We start from the raw sequence: 18,092 nt of genomic DNA, 5'->3' as shown, positions 1-18,092 counted from the left end.
GCCATGGATAGGTTTGAGCTGTTCGGTATGTTTTCATAATGGATTTGCAAAATTCAAGACGGGTTTTTGATATCAAAGCGGGAGCTTCAAGGGGAAGAAGAAATGGGCCCTCAACTTATCAAGCACCGTGTGCTAGTGAGGACGTTAGGTCTCCAAATGATAGATTGTGAGATCCCACGTGAGTTAAATAGAGAACAAAATAGTATTTACAATAGTGTAGAAACATCTCCCTGACAGATACATTTTAAAATCGTGAGGCTAATGGTTATAAGTAACATGTCAAACCGACAATATCTACTAGGTATGTAGTGTTACAGCTGCTTCAGGTGCCTCTCAAGCTTGTGCTCCCACGTGTCCGTCTCATCATTCATTCTTCCCTTTCATTTCGCCCTATTGTTGCTCTCTATTTTCTTTCTTTATTAGAAGAAATTCGTTACCATTTTCGCTGTTTCTTGCTGGGACTTCTCGGCGAAAGCTATGTTCTTACTGGTAGCAAAAGCCCCTCCAACCTTCTGGTTATCTTCGGCAGGGTACGACCATCGTGGTTTAGTGAACTTGAAATTCCGGCAATCTTCAGCCTTTGTCAAACCCAATTCGCAATCTTCCTTCTCGAATTCGGCCTATGCTTCTACAGAGAGCTACACCCCCGCAGCATTGGAAGCGAAAAACTACATCGATGCTGAACTGAATAATTCCCGCAAAATTGTCAAGTTTTGTGAAGTGGGTGATCTCAAAAATGCGATAGAGCTTCTTTGCAGCTCCCAAAATTCCAACCTTGATTTGGATACTTATTGCATCATCTTGCAGCTATGTGCTGAACAAAAATCTATACGAGATGGAAGAAGGGTTCATTCAATAATTGAATCTAATGAAGTTGTAATAGATGGAATCTTAGGGGCGAAACTAGTTTTTATGTATGTGAAATGCGGGGATCTTAGAGAAGGTAGGATGATTTTTGATAAACTCTCTGAAAAGAAGGTTTTCCTCTGGAACCTTATGATCAGTGAGTATTCCGGAAGTGGTAACTATGGAGAGAGTATAAATTTGTTTAAGCGAATGCTGGAATTGGGGATAAACCCTAATTCTTACACATTTTCCAGTGTTCTGAAATGTTTCGCAGCAGTTGTACGTGTGGAAGAGGGTAGGCAGGTTCATGGGTTGATCTGCAAGTTGGGTTTTACTTCTTACAATGCAGTCGTTAATTCACTAATTTCGTTCTACTTCGTGGGTAGAAAGGTTAGAAGTGCACGGAAGCTGTTCGATGAAATGAGTGACCGAGATGTCATTTCATGGAACTCTATGATCAGTGGCTATGTTAAGAATGGTTTAGAAGACAGAGGAATTGAGATTTTCTTAAGGATGTTAGTTTTCAGTGTTGATGTTGATTTGGCTACAATGGTCAATGTTCTTGTAGCTTGTGCAAATATGGGTACTCTTTCGTTGGGCAAGACACTCCATTCTTATTCAATAAAGGCTGCTGCTGCTCTTGACAGAGATGTTATGTTCAATAACACTTTACTGGACATGTACTCAAAATGTGGGGATTTGAACAGTGCCATTCGAGTGTTTGAGAGAATGGATGAGAAAACTGTTGTATCTTGGACTTCGATGATTGCAGGCTATGTTCGTGAAGGTCTGTCCGATGGCGCGATTGAGTTGTTTAACGAAATGAAAAGCAGAGGCGTGCTCCCGGATGTGTATGCTGTTGCAAGCATTCTTCATGCTTGTGCTATTAATGGCAACTTGAACAGTGGGAAGAGTTTACACAACTACATCAAAGAAAACAACTTGGAAACTAACTCGTTTGTCAGTAATGCTCTTATGGACATGTATGCCAAGTGCGGCAGCATGAAGGACGCAGCTGATGTATTTTCTCACGTGAAAAGGAAGGATGTTATTTCATGGAATACTATGATCGGAGGTTACTCAAAGAATCGTCTTCCGAATGAAGCTCTGAGCTTGTTTGCAGAGATGCAAAGAGAATCGAAGCCCGATGGCACGACAGTGGCATGCATCCTTCCAGCCTGTGCAAGCCTTGCAGCGTTGGATAAGGGTAGAGAAATCCATGGATATGCATTAAGAAATGGATACTCAAGGGACAAATTTGTTGCTAATGCACTTGTCGATATGTATGTCAAGTGCGGGCTATTAGTCCTTGCCCGGTCGCTCTTCGATATGATTCTCAACAAGGACCTTGTCTCATGGACAGTGATGATAGCTGGATATGGGATGCATGGCTATGGTAGTGAAGCTGTCAATGCCTTCAACCAGATGAGAATAGCTGGGATTGAGCCCGATGAAGTATCCTTCATTTCAATACTTTATGCCTGCAGCCATTCTGGACTGCTTGATGAAGGATGGAACTTTTTCACTATTATGAAGAAAGAATGTCAGATTGAACCCAAACTGGAGCACTATGCATGTATGGTGGATCTTCTTGCCCGAACGGGGAATCTGGCGAGAGCGCATAAATTCATCGAAACGATGCCGATCAAACCAGACGCCACAATTTGGGGTGCATTGTTGTGCGGATGCAGGATACACCATGATGTCAAACTAGCAGAAAAAGTTGCAGAACGAATCTTTGAACTGGAACCAGAAAACACAGGCTATTATGTACTTATGGCTAACATCTATGCAGAGGCAGAGAAGTGGGAAGAAGTTCAAAAGTTAAGGACGAGGATTGGACGACACGGTTTGAAGAAGAATCCAGGCTGCAGTTGGATAGAGATCAAGGGCAAGGTGAACATCTTTGTTGCTGGAGATTGCTCCAAACCCCAAGCCAAGAAGATAGAGCTACTTCTGACAAGACTAAGAAGCAAGATGAAGGAAGAAGGTTACTCTCCAAAAACAAGGTATGCTTTGTTAAATGCAGATGAAAGGGAGAAGGAAGTTGCCCTCTGTGGACACAGTGAGAAGTTAGCAATGGCCTTTGGAATGCTGAATCTCCCACCCGGCAAGACAATACGGGTGACTAAAAATCTCCGGGTTTGCGGCGACTGTCACGAGATGGCCAGGTTCATGTCGAAAGACACCAAGAGGGAGATCGTTTTGAGAGATTCTAGTCGTTTTCATCATTTCAAGGATGGATATTGTTCTTGTAGAGGTTACCGGTGAATAAAAGGAAGAAGCCAGTTTGAGACAGGGAGAGTAACAAAGTTGAGACACTGAACATAATGAGATTTTATTGAGGCAATAGCAAATCGTGTCATAATAGAAAAAACAAAAGGAAAAGCTTGAAACGATGTTGATAACACTCAAAATGAACACATCAAAACATGCCGTACTCAAATAATAATTGGAACTATCCACCAAAAAGAACAAACGACAACCAAATTGTCCTGCCACTACATTTACAATGCCTATGCCTATCATGGTTTCTTTACTAATTATTCTACCAAGAACAGAAGAAGAAGAAGAAAGAACCAAATAATTCTACTCTAGAAGTAAAGCCGATCGATCTTCACTCTCAACGACAACACTTGGACATACAAACCAGGAAAATGATGAGAAAAATTATGGAAGACAGCCCAATTGCGACTCCAAGCACGACTTTATTGGGGCCATTATGAGACTCCTTGTGGCGGGTGCTAGAATCATCTCCATCACTGTCATCGTAGTCGCTGTTTTCATCAGCCGACGAATCGTCCTTAGCTGGCGGGGGCGACAATGGAAGCCCATGTCTATCACAAGGAGCTATCCCCAGCTTCAGTTTGGATGATAGAATCGAATGGTTGTAGCAAAGGTTGCTATTCCCCTTTATCCTAAAAATTTCCAGCCTTTTCAAGAAAGATCCATTGAAAGGCATTACCCCATGAAACTGGTTGTTCTCGAGATTCAGATACTTTAAGCTCTTCATCTCCGAAAGGAAGTTGGGAATTGTTCCATTCAACTGATTTGAGCTCAGATCGAGGTGAACCAATCCAGGAATTGCCGAAATTGATTCCGGGATCGATCCCGAAAGTGAATTTGATGCCAACGACAAGTTCCGAAGCGATATCAGGTCCCCAACTGAAGTGGGTATCTCGCCATTGAACGCATTAGAAGCTAGATTCAAAGATTCTAGATTCTCCAGCAGAGTAATCGAAGTGGGTAGCTTTCCCTTGAGCATATTACCCGAAAAATCAATGTGGGTAAGGTTGCGATTCAAATGCTTCGGAAAGTAACCCGTAAGATTCGCATTGGAGACAGTCACAGATTTGAGGATATTCATGTTGCCAAGTATAACGAAAGGACCCGAGGCATTAACAGGGACATTGGTAACAGAGAGATCGGTGAGGTTCTCGAGACGGCTAAGCCAGACGCCGGTGAGCTTGCGGAGGCTGTTTGTGCAAGTGAAGGATCGGAGAGAGGCAACCAGATCGGCAGGGAAGCGAATAGGGGAAATGGGGCAGTCAACAAATTCAAGAGATCTGAGAGTTGAAAGGGATTTGAGAGCTGTGAATGACAAAGCGACGTCGTCGGAGCAATTGACCAGGCGGAGGAACACGAGGTGCCGAAACGGCGCGGAGGAATCGCAAACGGTGGCGTTGTGAAGTGAGGGTCGCTTGCAGGGGTCCTTGAAGGTGGGGATGTTGAGCGATTGCAAAGCTCTAAGTTGCTTCGGGTCAAGAGAGTTGGAAGATGAAGATGATGATGGTGAAGAAAATGGCGACGGCGATGTCGGTGGCAGTAATGGCCGTGCGTCCGATGGGGCGGAGATCGGAGATGGAGTAGGAGGATCTTCAATGGGAGGCGCCGGAGTAGCGGCGGTGGCGGTGGCGGTGGAGATTAAGAGGAGAAGCGAGAAAATCACGGCCTTTTGCAGTGGCTGTTTCATCGTTGGTCAGAGAGACGTTGGGAGTGTGAGCTGAAGGACGCCAGCTGAAGCTGAGAGTAATTTAATGAGCAAAGGTTGGGAGTTGGAATGGGACAGTTGGCATGATTACCAAAATACCCTGGCTCTTGATCATTTTAACATAATGCCCAGATGACAATTTTGGCTGCTGACTAAGGAAAAATGATGAGAAGTTTTCCAATTTCATATTGAAGCTTTCAATGTTCATATCAGATCTTGATGGGTTTGATGATTAAAATATACCAGTCATCCCAATCATCGTTACCAAACAAATCAAACTTTCCACTAACATGTTATTTATGATATTCTTTTTGTAACACCTTATTTATGAGATTGTATTTGTAATCGAAATATTGTCTTTTTTTTAGGTTATTTTATTCCGGCTTCCCCTAAAAGTTTTAAGATATGTCTGTAGGGGAGGTTTCCACATCCTGAAGAAGGTTTCGTTCTTCTCTCTAACCAATGTGGGATTTCATAGTCCACCTCCTTCGGAGCCTAGCGTCTATCTCATAATCTACCCTCTTTCGAGGCACTTGAGTTATTACAAATAGTATCAAAGTCAAACACCGAACAGTGTGACAGTAAGGACGTTGGGCCTCAAAAGAAGATAGATTGTGAGATTCCACATCGATTGGAGAGAGGAACAAGTGCCAGCGAGATCTCACATCAATTGGAGATGAGAACGAAACATTCTTTATAAGCATGTGGAAATCTCTATCTAGTAAACGCGTTTCAAAACTTTAAGGAAAAGTTCAAAAGGAAATACCCTAAAAAGACAACTAATGGTATGCCTAGAAAGAGTGAGCAAGAACAAAATTTCGTGGAAGGTGGATGGCTATTGTATTCAAATTGGTGTTTCTCACACTAATGATTACATTGTACAAACTGAAGCTTAAATGTTGAACCAAAACATTCATACATATTCAGATGAATCTGTATGTTTTCATCTCAAACTATGCTATAAAGGAACTGGTTGTGAATCCTATAGACAATCACAGCAGAGTCTTTGACAAGAAATTGAAGGGTTTCGATAAATTTCTTCAATATTACTCAACAATCTATGGCAATGCAGCTTTGTGCAATGGTTGTGCTGTCAATTTGGTTCACAAATGGGTTTATCTTCACCCAGACGAGTGAGAAAACTGATGCCAACAGTACAGACCACAGAACAACAATGGTTGGAGTCCGGTTTTGGCGACCCATGAGACCTTTGAGGAATGGATAGAGATGAAAAATAACCCAGAAGGCAAAGAATACCTTGCCGAAAAGAGGTCCCCAGGCTTCATATCCACCATTTAGTGCATCGGAAAATCCAGCAACGACACCGACCATGTTAACAACAATAAGAGTTGTAGGAGGGATCAAAAGTGTTGTCCATTTCACCATGTATAGCTCTCCAAACTCGGCGTCGTCAGCTGCCTTTGCAGTAACTGTGAAGTTGGTGTCCACACCAGCTAACATCTTTAAAAATCCTTGGAAAACAGCAAAGAGATGGGCCGAGACGCCTCCGATGACCCAGAATTGCTCATTACGCCATAGATCTTCGATGCTAACACCACTCCAACGCAGCTCAAGAACACTTGTGAGAATGATGGACAAGAAGAGGCCCAGAAAAAGAGTACTTGCTAGGTTTGAGAGCTGCATGATGTTTAGCAAAAAAATGAGGCGAAGACATACAGAAGGATTTTCACTATAATAAGGATATTCAGTCCCAAAAATGCAGCAGGAGCAACACAATTCAATTTGGGTATTACCAAAGACTATGAACAGACATGGCAAGGAGATGCTTCTTAAAGTATACAATTTGTGGATTATATTTGAATATTTTCATGCATACGTTAAAACAACAATGCGAGAGTAGATATACTTACCGTTGGTATGATAAATTTTCCAGTCAGCAGGCAGATTGCAGGCAATGAGCAGTACGCAACGAGAGGGAGGGAAGTGAAGGGATAGACAATGGTGTTAATGTATGCCATTCTTTGGAGCCATTTGAGCCGACCGCCTGCAAATCCATACCATAATGGACAATGTCTACTGAGAAAAATCTCAACAGATCCAAGTGCCCATCGAAGAACTTGGTGCAGACGATCAGAAAGGTTAATGGGTGCTGATCCTTTGAATGCTGGCCTCAAGGGCATGCAGTAGATGGACCTCCATCCTCGGCAATGCATCTTGAAACCCGTTAAGATATCCTCAGTGACTGAACCATATATCCAACCAATCTGAAAAGCAAAACCATAAGCCCAATGATGGTTGTATTGACTACGGTTCATATTCATGTAAAAGAGAGAGATAGTGGTAGAGCTCAAGTCCACCGCCAGCAGATGTTGTCTGTTTTGACCCGTTACGTATCAACATCAGCCTCATGATTTTAAAGCACGTCTGTTAGGGAGAGGTTTCCACACCCTTAGAAAGAATGTTTCGTTCTCCTCTCCAATCGAGGTGGGATCTCACAATCCACCCTCCTTGAAGGCCCAGCGTCCTCGCTGGCACACTACTCAGTGTCTAGATCTGATACCATTTTTAACGGTCTAAAGTAGACAATATCTTTTAGGGAAAGATTCCACCCTTATAACCGAGGCAGGATCTCACAAATACCTCTTTTCCCCAGGCAGTCTTCTCTTCATAACCACAGCTAATGACATGAATTGCTTCTTTGATCAAAATCGATGAATTTGCAGATTCTGCAACTCCTCCATTTTCCATTAGTGTCGACTCAATAAATACAGAAGATAAGCCAAAAGTTTTCTCAAAACTCAATTGAGAAATTAGCATTGACCTCTCGTACTCATCATAATCTGTAGAACAAAACCAAAACTAGATTTAATGACAAGCTGGAGAACTACTGCCTTCAATTTCTAAAACAGTGTTCCTCCCAGATTAGACTTACTATCTATTTCCCTGAGGTTAAAGATTGCAGCATCTAGCTCTTCTCTTTTCACATCTCTCTGAATCTCAGTTGGATCTTTTGAGATCTTCTTGGAAGGACAACAGCACGAACAGCAGCCACACCAAGAGCAGGATGATGAGGATGTCTTAGATAAGCTAGGCATAGTAGGAGGTCCGTAGCCATAAAGAGCCTGTCTATAAAAAACACAACCTGTACCCACGTAAACTGGTCCCTGGATGCCATCCAATCCTTTCATGTTGACCTGAAACAAAAATGAAGATCCTCAGAACAGGCGAGCCTCAAGACTGACTAAAGCAGGGATCAAGAACTCAGAAGAGAATGATCATATATGCTTTTAGAAAATAAAACTAATTTAAACTCACATCAAAGAAAACTGTGTTGCGATTTGCATATCGATCACTTCGATCAATGCCATCAAACCTCTGAGGAAATTGAACGTAGCATACATCTCGGCCTACTTGTGGGTCCATCAAGAAACACATTGCCTCACGTATAGCTTGGCTATTGTTAACATAGTGATCACAGTCAAGATTGAGAATGAAGGGGGCGTTTGTGAGGACTGCAGATACTCTTACCTGTTTAAGGAAAAATATTTGAGTTTACAACTTTGATGTGCCTGCAAAAAATAAAAGTATGATAGATAATTGAATACCAGAGCATTTTCAGCGCCGGCTTTTTTGTGATGTTGGTAACCAGGCCTCTTCTCTCTGGAGACATAGACTAGTCGAGGAAGTTCATTACCCTCTATGTCATGGGCGCCAGTATTGCCAAGAAAAACCTGAAACAATTCATCCTCGGTGATTGAACATTTTGATACAATCTAAACTGAACCCTTTCTATTGAGGTAGGGCATTCAGGGAGTCGGACATTTCATGCACAATATAATTGGGCATTAATTTGCCTTAGAAAATTAATCAGTCAAACAGAAGTGGAACATTCTTCTGTGTTAGTAGAATGAGTAGTGTTTAACCTGAATCATTCCAGGGTGGTCACGTGGATTATTTCCTGGCCAAGCTGTTCCATCTTGCATGAACCAGCCTTCATCTGGCGTTTTCTGAGCCTTTGCTACCAAAGCATTGACTCGTACTTTAAACTCTTCATAAGCTCTCTGCCACGAATCAGCAGACTAATTGTTAAATAACTGTTTCCCGACCATTCACTTACTAAATTATATATTTTAAATACAAATAAAACAAGTCACTTAGTAGCTCAAGCCCACCGGATCAAGGGTGAGGTTTCCACGCCCATATAAGAAATGATTTGTTTTCCTTTCCGACCGACGTGAAATCTCCCCATTTATGGAGGGTGAGGTTTCCACACCCATATAAGGAATGCTTTGTTTCCCTCTCCGACCGACGTGAGATCTCTCAATTCATGGGAATGAACAAGAAGCAGAATATGAAGAGGAAGCTTGAGGTTCTTACTTTCATTGCTCTACGTTCCTTGACAAAAGAAGGTTGCACTTTATCTTTCAAATAGTCTATTTTCTGTGAGAAGTAAAACTCAGGAGCTCGAGGTTCAATAGAAAATTTCTTGCAGAATGGAACCCACTTTCTTGCAAAGTCGGCTGTCTCGACAAGAGATTCAAATGTGAGCATAGCTGCACCATCGTCAGACACATAGCAGGAAACTTTATCGACAGGATAGTCCACAGCAAGGATTGAAAGCACGGTATTGGCAGTGATTAATGGAGGTTCTTTCAATGGATCAACGGTACTCACAAAAAAATCCACAGCAGCAAGCTGGGAAGGTTCTCCCTCTCTTTCAAACCTGACCTCGAAACAGATAAACACAAACCATACAACATCAGGAACAATAAATTGAAACACAAACCATACCCACGACCTTTTTCATTATTCCATATTTTATCCGACATTTTATCATTCTTCCTGGCCTACATGGTACCCAAATATCTTTACTACAGCCCAATTACCATGTTTTGTTGGGTTAAGAAAGTGACATGGTGAGATCCCACATCTGTTGGAGAGGAGAACGAAACATTTTTTTGTAAGGGTGTGGAAACCTCTGTCTAGCAGACGCGTTTTAAAAACCTTGAGGGAAGCCTGAAAAGAAAAGCTCAGAGAGGACAATATCTACTAGCCGTGGGCTTGGGCTATTACAAATGGTAACGGAGCCAGACATCGAGCGATGTGCTAGCAAGGAGGCTGAGCCCCGAATGGGGTAGACAAGAGACAATGTGCCAGCGAGGACGTTGGGCCTCGAAGGGGGTGGATTGAGGGTCCCATATCGATTGGAGAAGGGAACGAGTGCCGACGAAGACGCTAGGCCCCGAATGGGGGTGGATTTTGAGATCCCACATTGGTTGGGGAGGAGAACGAAACATTCTTTATAAGGGTAAGGGTGTAGAAACCTCTCCCTATTAGATGCGTTTTAAAAACCTTAAGATGAAGCCTAAAAAGAAAAACTCAAAGAGGACAATATCTGGCGGTGGGCTTGTTACCACGATAGAACCCAAAAAACTGATTATAAGAATAACACTCCCAATTTACTTCACAAATACGTTAATAAGTTTTGCTGTCTTGCTCCTACCTGGCCGATAATCTGTCAATGAATGTGTCTCTGCAGACGGGAGACCATTTAGGGAACTGATCCAACACCCAGGAGAAGGCAAACCAGATTTCGCATATGATAGAAGTAAGCCATAGACCAAAAGCACTATCAACAGGATTTGTTATTCGATACTGGAAGAAAAGAGCTAGAATGATCAATCTCATGATTATCACAATTCTGTATGGTGTTAATCTGCTGGATGGAATTGGATAAACTGAAGAAAATGTGTGTGTAACCGCAGCCGCCTCTGAAATCCTGGAAGAACAAAATTCACATTTTTCGTAAGTTGATATGACTTAATATCATATCATCAGAAGAGCGTAATTCTAGCCCTTTCTCTGACTAAAATTTATAACATCAGCTTACATTCTCCTCAGAAATACGATGTCAAAAAATCCAAGCCATTAAGAATTTTGCAGATATGAAGGCAGTTTAATAGAAAAGCACATCAGCACACAGAAACCAGCTTTTAGCTCCAATCACGCATTCAAAAATCAGATTAAAAAAGCCAAAACCTGGTTGTACTTACTGTTTCTCTTCCATTTGTTGTTGGGGAGGAATTTGAGCTTCCTGTTCAGCCTTCACGGTAGGCCTTTTCTTTTTATTCTTCTTATCCTTCCAACTCTCTACTCTGTTCTTCCAAATTGGGTTCCCAGATTCATCATTCAATTCTTCACAAAAACAGGAAGATATTAATAAGAATAGGAACAATATTAAAGTCTCCCAACGTGATTGAAGAAATTAATATTCATTACCACTATCCACTGTTGACACACTGCTGATATGTCTAGCATGAACTCCAACGTCCTAAGCAAAAAAAATTGAAAAAGTTGAGAAATAACTTCGTGAGACGTTGAACATATAGGAGATTAAATACTAACCACATGTAACTCGGTCACAAGCATACAAAACTGACGAAATAAATTTCACCTGTGAGTGACTGAGATGAGATGCCATTGTGTTTTCATCTCCTGATCTCTTCGTATCAGCATCCATCAGCAAGTTCTCTGAAAATTCAGGACATGCAAGCAAATTCAGAACCACTGGAAAGACAAGAACCGCTTATTTATTGATATCAAACAGTGCGAATCATAGGCTTGTTTGGAATGACTTTATTCCCAACCCATAATTTCCATGGATACTCCAAACTTCTTAAACAATTCATTAAGTATTAGCAAATCAATCACAAATTATCTCAAACTGGAATAGAAACTGAAATTCAAGTTCCTGAGCAGCAAAAGCGTAAGACCTCGAAATGAAAGCAACAGGAATAGTTTAGTAATCAGAAGATACCGTCAAATGGAGACCCACAACGTAAGCAAACATTTCTGCCTTCCTTAATATCATACTGAACGCAGACTCTGCAAATAGGAAAATGGCACTCATGGCAGGCAACGAATGCCTCTCCATTGGCATCAACACCGACTGGCTCACCACAAGTGTGGCAAATGGGAATATCAGAAACCATCATTGCCCTTTCTTCCGATACCCGTGATTCTGCAACCCTAAATCAAAGATTTGCACCGAATCCTCTCAACCCAGCGCTTGTGGGTGGATTTTAAATGGAAAACGCAAAACCCAGATGGGTCGTATCGATCTGTGCGAGAGGAGGGGTGAGAGCATTTTAGAAATGGGGAGGAATTGAGGGTAGTCGTTGGAAAGTTGGTTTCACCCATCTGCACAGAGAGGAAGAAGAGATGAGAAGCAAAGTGTGTGCAGAAACAGATTTGAATTTTGCGGGAAGTGTAAGCAACAATTTTGTTGGGCAGAGTACGTCCTTGATTTGAACTACTAACAGACGATTGTGCACCAAACCCCAACATGAGAAACCAGAAAGCAACCCCACAAACACAGACAACCGGGAGTCTGTGAATCTTCTAACTGAAGTGTACTCCTTACTGGAATTTGGATCTTCTTCTTTCGAACAAGACCCATGAAATGATCATTGTAAAGAAAACTGTTGGCGGGAAAAATCAAAACTTGGCTACTGTTGATTGATGGATTGGTTAACCGTTGAATTCATACGAATGATCAATGAAGTCTGTTTAGTCGAGCTGAAATATCCTGATTTAACAAATTACCCTTTTGGTAGATTTCAATAATAAATAATGAAAATTTGTTCACACTAGTGTAAAAAATTGAAAGATATTATTTTTAACTAAATAAAAAATTAAACATCATTCTTACCATTTATACCATTTACTTTATTTTAAAATATATGAATGGATATCCAGTGAACTAGATCACGGGAGATGAGAACAAAACATTCTTTATGAGTGTTTTTGGTTTGTTCACACATCTATTCAGAATGAAAATGAATATTCTCGGCTAGTTGAAGCTGGAAGGTGCGAGAGGTTTCCTGGATGAAAAGGTGACAAGGATTGTCTCCATACCGTTGAATAGCCATGGAGAAGATGAGAGCTGTTGGGGTTGAATCTAAAGGGCAACTTTTCGGAGAAGAGTGCTGATAATATGGAGATGGGCGGGGAGATGATCAGGTCCTCCTAGTGTTCTTGTTATGCAGGAGTGTTTGGAAGGCCCGTCTGCCTCAAAAGGTTTAGTTTTGCAGCTATAAATTCTAAACAACAGTCTGGACAAACTATGACAAAGGGGTTATTACGAATTTCTGGTGTCTTTTCTGTCAAAAAGCTGCCGAGACAATTGTACATTTGATATGGAAATGCATGGTGTTCATGGATTTATGGCGGCATTTCTTCCCGTCTAATGTTTCTTCGTTTTGTGCGACTGGAACGAGTGGTCGGCCGCGGACCACTCTGGCTGGCTTAATGCTCACGCGGATGTGGATGATGAGATCAGATTTCATGTTACTCTCCGACAATGCTCAAGGAGGCGATCAACGCCTCACTAGTGGATTTTACAGAGCTGGGCGCTGGCGGTTGGCGGTAGACCTCTCGTTCAGTGTCGGTCAGAGGATTCCCTTACAGTGACAGCCTCCCCTACTGGTATGTTTTTCGCTGAGCAGCGATGCGGCATGGAGGGCGGCCGAGCGTTGGAGCAGGCTCGAGTGGGTGATTAGCCATGGCGCAGTGATCAGAGCAGGTTCCAGGTTGCTTTGCGGGTGCTTTATCATGATTTTTAATCAAAAAATATTTAAATAAAAATAAGAATATTTCAAATAGCCTTTTCAAGTAAATCTAGTGTCAAAGTTGTGTAATTTAGTGTTGAGTAGAAGCATGGTAATTCTCAGCAAATGCTTACTCTTGGTCTCAAAATTGTGACTGTAAAGGATCTAAAATCAGATGCTTTAAATATAAGAACAGCAGCAGGTTCATAATTCCTCGGGTTTCTTTCTAACCTCTGATTCTGTGGGAAGGCACCACCGTCGGCTTATGCAACATTATATACCTTCACTACCTTGCTGGTATCACAGACCACAAGGTTTTCTGTGTCAGATGGAGTAGTACATAGCCAATTCACCTGCAGAAGGTTAAATTCCAAACTTAGAAACTAATTCATAAAAGCACAAGTAATGAATAATGATATCGATGGTGACATGCAACTATCAATAAATCACAACCTTTTTGTTCAGATCGATGTTCAAATGAAGAATTTTGTTGTTGTTGCTGCTGCCAGCTTCCCCAGCATCAGGAACTCCAGACCAATTCCATAGCTTTACGCATTTATCATTCCCACCAGAAACTATGAACTTCCCTTTCTCCCCAAATCGAGAAAATGCCCTGAAATTTTCCACTTGGTAAGGGAGATCCGTCATGTTGCAGAGGAGGAGAAAGAAATTACTTACACACAGGACACAGCTGCAGAATGTCCACCAACAGTGTAATCCAAATATAACCTCTTTCTTCCACTTTGCTCTTGGTTATCCACATCGCAAGCTGCTGTAACTCCCTTAGATCTAGTTTGTGTTCTTTTACTAGTTTTTGTGGAAATCTTTGATTTCTCGGATTCAATATCAATCACATGAACAACACCATCACCCCTTGCAACCACACATATCTGGCCCAATCTGTCCACCATATTAACTTCAGGAACTACTATTGCATGAATAAATGCAGGATTAAAACATTGTCCTGTGTTACTGGAAGGGTTGTTGTCAGGGAAGTCTGTTGAAGGATGAAAAAGAAAAAACAACGCAAATTTTAATAACAGTGAAGTCTTATATGAGTGTGTATTTTACATTAACTGAACAGAAATTGGCGTATTCCTTACGACCCAAGTTTGAGTTCTTGTAGACATTGTTATGAATTTACATAAAACCCAAGGGGCCCTATGCCCAACTTCTGCTCCTAACTTCACGGCAGGATCAAAGAAAACTTGTACAGGCAAGATACAAATACCTTCCAGGATTAAAACTACAACTAGTATATTGTATTTATCCATAAACCAATTCCACTTCCACATGCGAAATAAGCTTTCAGGCTAGAATTCTAAACACTTGCATGATTCACTCTACAGGAAAATGAAAATCAAGTTCTGAGGAATATAATAATAGGCAAATGAGGTCCCCAACTCTCTACACTTCTGCAAGAAAATTAGCAAAGAATGTTCGTACAACTGTCTTGGAGTGGTTATTTTGGATAAGTTACTGTTTAAGATAGGAAGGTAAACAAATTAGATGAACTATGCTCGAAAAGAAAAACGGGCACACAAGTGCAAACAAAATGAAAAGCATTGAATAATAATCACATAAACAGATGGGCTGCATAAGTACGAACCAAAATCAAGAACTTTGATGGGACGTCCTCTGGAAAAGTCCCACATAATGAGCTTTGAATCAAGACCTCCCGTAATAACTGTATAATGCCGGAATTGTAAAAAAGCAGTCAGATACGAATGGTGAGGCGTTCAATTATTTAAACATGGGACAACTTGAAACATAAACAATGACGATACAGTATCAAGAATAACAACTAGCAACGAAACCAATGTTGTAGGTGACTCCAAAGTCGCAGGAAAAAATAATTCAAACTTGTGACACGTTATCCCCTGACATTTATAATTCTCATCGTTGAGCAAATTCTAAGAGTGATAGTCAACGCAAGAACGTCTATAAATCCTCAATATATAGAACTTGAGTTTCATTCTCTCCAACTGGTAACCTCTTCAATAATGTCTAGAGGTCATCCAGGGACTGTAAATACATTTGCATGGGAAACAACATAGATGATAAATCCTAACTTTCTGGCCAATGGTAACTTGTAATTGTAGAACTGGTTCACTCTGTTAAGCATTTGTCTATCATATTCCTAGAAAACTCTGAAACCTCAGGATCTAGGATCCTACAGCCAACTTCAAGTTGATGGACAAATTGTAATACATGGAAATTGAAACACATCTTTCATGTGAAAGAATAAGAAATCTTCTCTTGACCTCAAACAATCACTCCAAATCCAGATTAACTATATTAAGATTTTTTTTTTTTTTCCAACTATCCAACAAGAATAGTATATCTCAGTGAAGATCTAGACTCAAGCATAAGTATTATACAGAAATCTTGAAACTTGGACAATTTCTTTTTTTATGTTTTTTTCTTTCAATTGCAATGAGATGAAGCCTCGTGATAAATAAGCTCTCTACTTTTAACTTCTCCAAATCCAAAACAAAGATTAAGGGTATTAATAACTCATAATTCAATATGTTTAGCTACTTCTAAACAATGCAGATTGGATCACTGATGGTCTGAAAAAATTGGAGGTGAAGGTTAGAATGTCGAGTTTACCTTCCCAAGGTCTCCAAGGAAGGAACTGAACACTGCTACAGATCTAAATATATGGTTTAGGATGCAAGGATGAGATCCATAGAACAAAATTAAAGAACTGTAAAGCACATGGGACTAGAATGGATTACAGAACCCTGATTTGTTAAAGAAAAAAAAGCTTCAAGATACAAGAAAGGATACACTTGTATGGCCAGATCTTAATGTTTTGTATAAGCAATTCTGGTGAATATCAATGATCTGCCATGAAGAGTATGATCAGTATCTAATCTAACAATTTGGAATAGCAACATTGTAAAACCATTACTTCTGCATTTTTATTACTAAAAGGAGTTAATTCGTGCATGCTTGAACACAAGAATGAGATGGGACAAACCAATTTGTAACTTACTATATCCGTTATGTCAGAAATGGAAAAATTATTACTATGTATGATATATCAACATTCAATATCATGCGAGGGAAGATAAAACGGCCAAAGAAAAGCTTCAATGAACTGGCTGCAAATGAGTTGATCAGATTTTGTAGAAAAAAAAATTATATGATCAAAACTTACACGCTCACTGTCACTCAAACAGACATAAGAAAGCAACATCTGCTTAAAAATGCTGTAGATAACTGATGCCAGAAATTTCGGGTTCTTATGACAAGCTATACTCCGATAAAAAGAAATTTCATTACATATTACCACTACCAGAGCTCATAGACCTGTTCCATCATTTACTTGAACTGAACCAAAATCAGGAACAAAAATATACCAGCATGCTCATTTGAATTCAAATCCCAAGAAAAGAAATCACAGTAAGCTAAAGATGCTGACCTTAACATCACCACCATCATCGGCAGCAGCCAGAAAAGAAGATTTTGGGCTACAAGAAACCTGCATGGAAAGAAATTTTGACTCTTGGCTTCGGATCCTTTTTTTATTTTTTTTTTAATTGAGAAAGAATATTGAATTGTGAAATAAGTCTCCGCTCCTTAAAGTACAGAACTTGACAAAGGAAGAACTTATTTCCATCATTAAACATGCAAACATAAACAACTTACTGATCGCCTCTACCTGATTTATCTCCTCTTTGTTGTAACTATAACTCTCCAATGGTTTCGATGATGTGGCCTCCAAAAGTAAAGGAAAAAATTAGTCGACAGTATAGTAATCATTGATAAATTAAAAGTGCAAGGGACAGCATCGAAGTGATATATATTTTCATATACGAAAGACACAAAAACGTGGCCAAAATGGACAGCAAGTAATATGCAAACTTAGGGAGGAGTTGTTCTTTCCTTTAAAATACAAATATATTTTTAGTAAGTTTTTAACATTATGAAACTTCCTTACCTGATGGACATCAAATGACTTAATTTCCTTCCCAGAGGAGATGTAGATAACATCTTCATTCCCTGATAAGAAGGGTAGAATGGATCAGCGAAAAACTATATAAAAAACAAAATATTTCGAAGTTATGTTGGATAGAATGTCATCATTTCAATCTTGAGAAACCACTAAACATTTTAAGCCGGTGGCTATGGCTTACAGATCATTGAGACTTAAACAAAGGAATAAGTGGGAGAATAATGGACCTTGCTTGAAACATATGGATGTAATAGGTTCTTTTCCTACTTCCATAATGGATACCACATCTTTGCATCTCATGTCAAACCAGCAAACACAACCATCCTATACACTCCAGAAAAATAAGATATCACCACAGAACCAAGGAAGCTTATGCAACCTACTGAAATTCAATACAGTAGAAACAAGGAAAGAGGACGCAAAGGCCATAAGTAAGTCTTACTCTACCTCGCCTGAAGTAGCAACGAGACCAGGACGGTCATTCGAGGCGATGCAGCACGTGGCAGTGCCTTTGTGGCCTCTTAGTCGTCTCGGAGGCGCCTCCGTCATCGTTGCCTCTCTTCGCCTTCACGAATTGGTCCGCTGCTACAGATGGCCAACAAGTCGCCGATGATCGTGAACTTGGTTCTTCTGGGCCGATTCTGGGCTGCTTCAGATTCGGCCCAAACTTACTCAAATTTATGTTTTTTAAGCATATAAAAATTATTAATTTTCAAAACTT

At 40.5% G+C, this 18,092-nt stretch overlaps 3 protein-coding genes across 3 annotated transcripts; 1 reads left to right on the top strand and 2 right to left on the bottom strand.

The window, feature by feature from the left end:
- The first annotated feature begins 195 nt into the window (after positions 1–195).
- LOC111495126 (pentatricopeptide repeat-containing protein DOT4, chloroplastic) lies at positions 196–3,141 on the top strand. The gene has a single exon (XM_023145010.1). It carries the CDS (start codon positions 478–480, stop codon positions 3,115–3,117), a length of 2,640 nt encoding a protein of 879 aa, XP_023000778.1. The 5' UTR covers positions 196–477; the 3' UTR covers positions 3,118–3,141.
- Positions 3,142–3,163: 22 nt separating this feature from the next.
- LOC111495127 (receptor-like protein 51) lies at positions 3,164–4,896 on the bottom strand. The gene has a single exon (XM_023145011.1). The coding sequence runs from the start codon at positions 4,817–4,819 to the stop codon at positions 3,470–3,472; it is 1,350 nt and encodes a 449-aa protein (XP_023000779.1). The 5' UTR covers positions 4,820–4,896; the 3' UTR covers positions 3,164–3,469.
- A 757-nt stretch (positions 4,897–5,653) lies between these two features.
- Positions 5,654–18,007, bottom strand: LOC111495711 (cellulose synthase A catalytic subunit 8 [UDP-forming]-like). The gene is made up of 24 exons (XM_023145871.1): positions 17,819–18,007; positions 17,599–17,695; positions 17,357–17,418; positions 17,078–17,134; positions 16,838–16,897; positions 16,201–16,257; positions 16,021–16,063; positions 15,017–15,094; positions 14,086–14,404; positions 13,861–14,020; positions 13,674–13,760; positions 11,616–11,832; positions 11,253–11,329; positions 11,078–11,129; positions 10,852–10,993; positions 10,302–10,577; positions 9,176–9,521; positions 8,722–8,859; positions 8,404–8,529; positions 8,114–8,326; positions 7,731–7,992; positions 7,439–7,638; positions 6,709–7,062; positions 5,654–6,475 (listed from the first exon to the last, which is right to left on the bottom strand). The coding sequence occupies exons 1-24, from the start codon at positions 17,918–17,920 to the stop codon at positions 5,888–5,890; spliced, it is 4,113 nt and encodes a 1,370-aa protein (XP_023001639.1). The 5' UTR covers positions 17,921–18,007; the 3' UTR covers positions 5,654–5,887.
- Between the last annotated feature and the right edge of the window lie 85 nt (positions 18,008–18,092).

This window comes from Cucurbita maxima, unplaced genomic scaffold (assembly GCF_002738345.1).
Source record: "Cucurbita maxima cultivar Rimu unplaced genomic scaffold, Cmax_1.0 Cma_Scf00021, whole genome shotgun sequence".
Lineage (NCBI taxonomy): Eukaryota > Viridiplantae > Streptophyta > Magnoliopsida > Cucurbitales > Cucurbitaceae > Cucurbita > Cucurbita maxima.
This window is presented reverse-complemented; position numbering and strand designations above follow the sequence as displayed.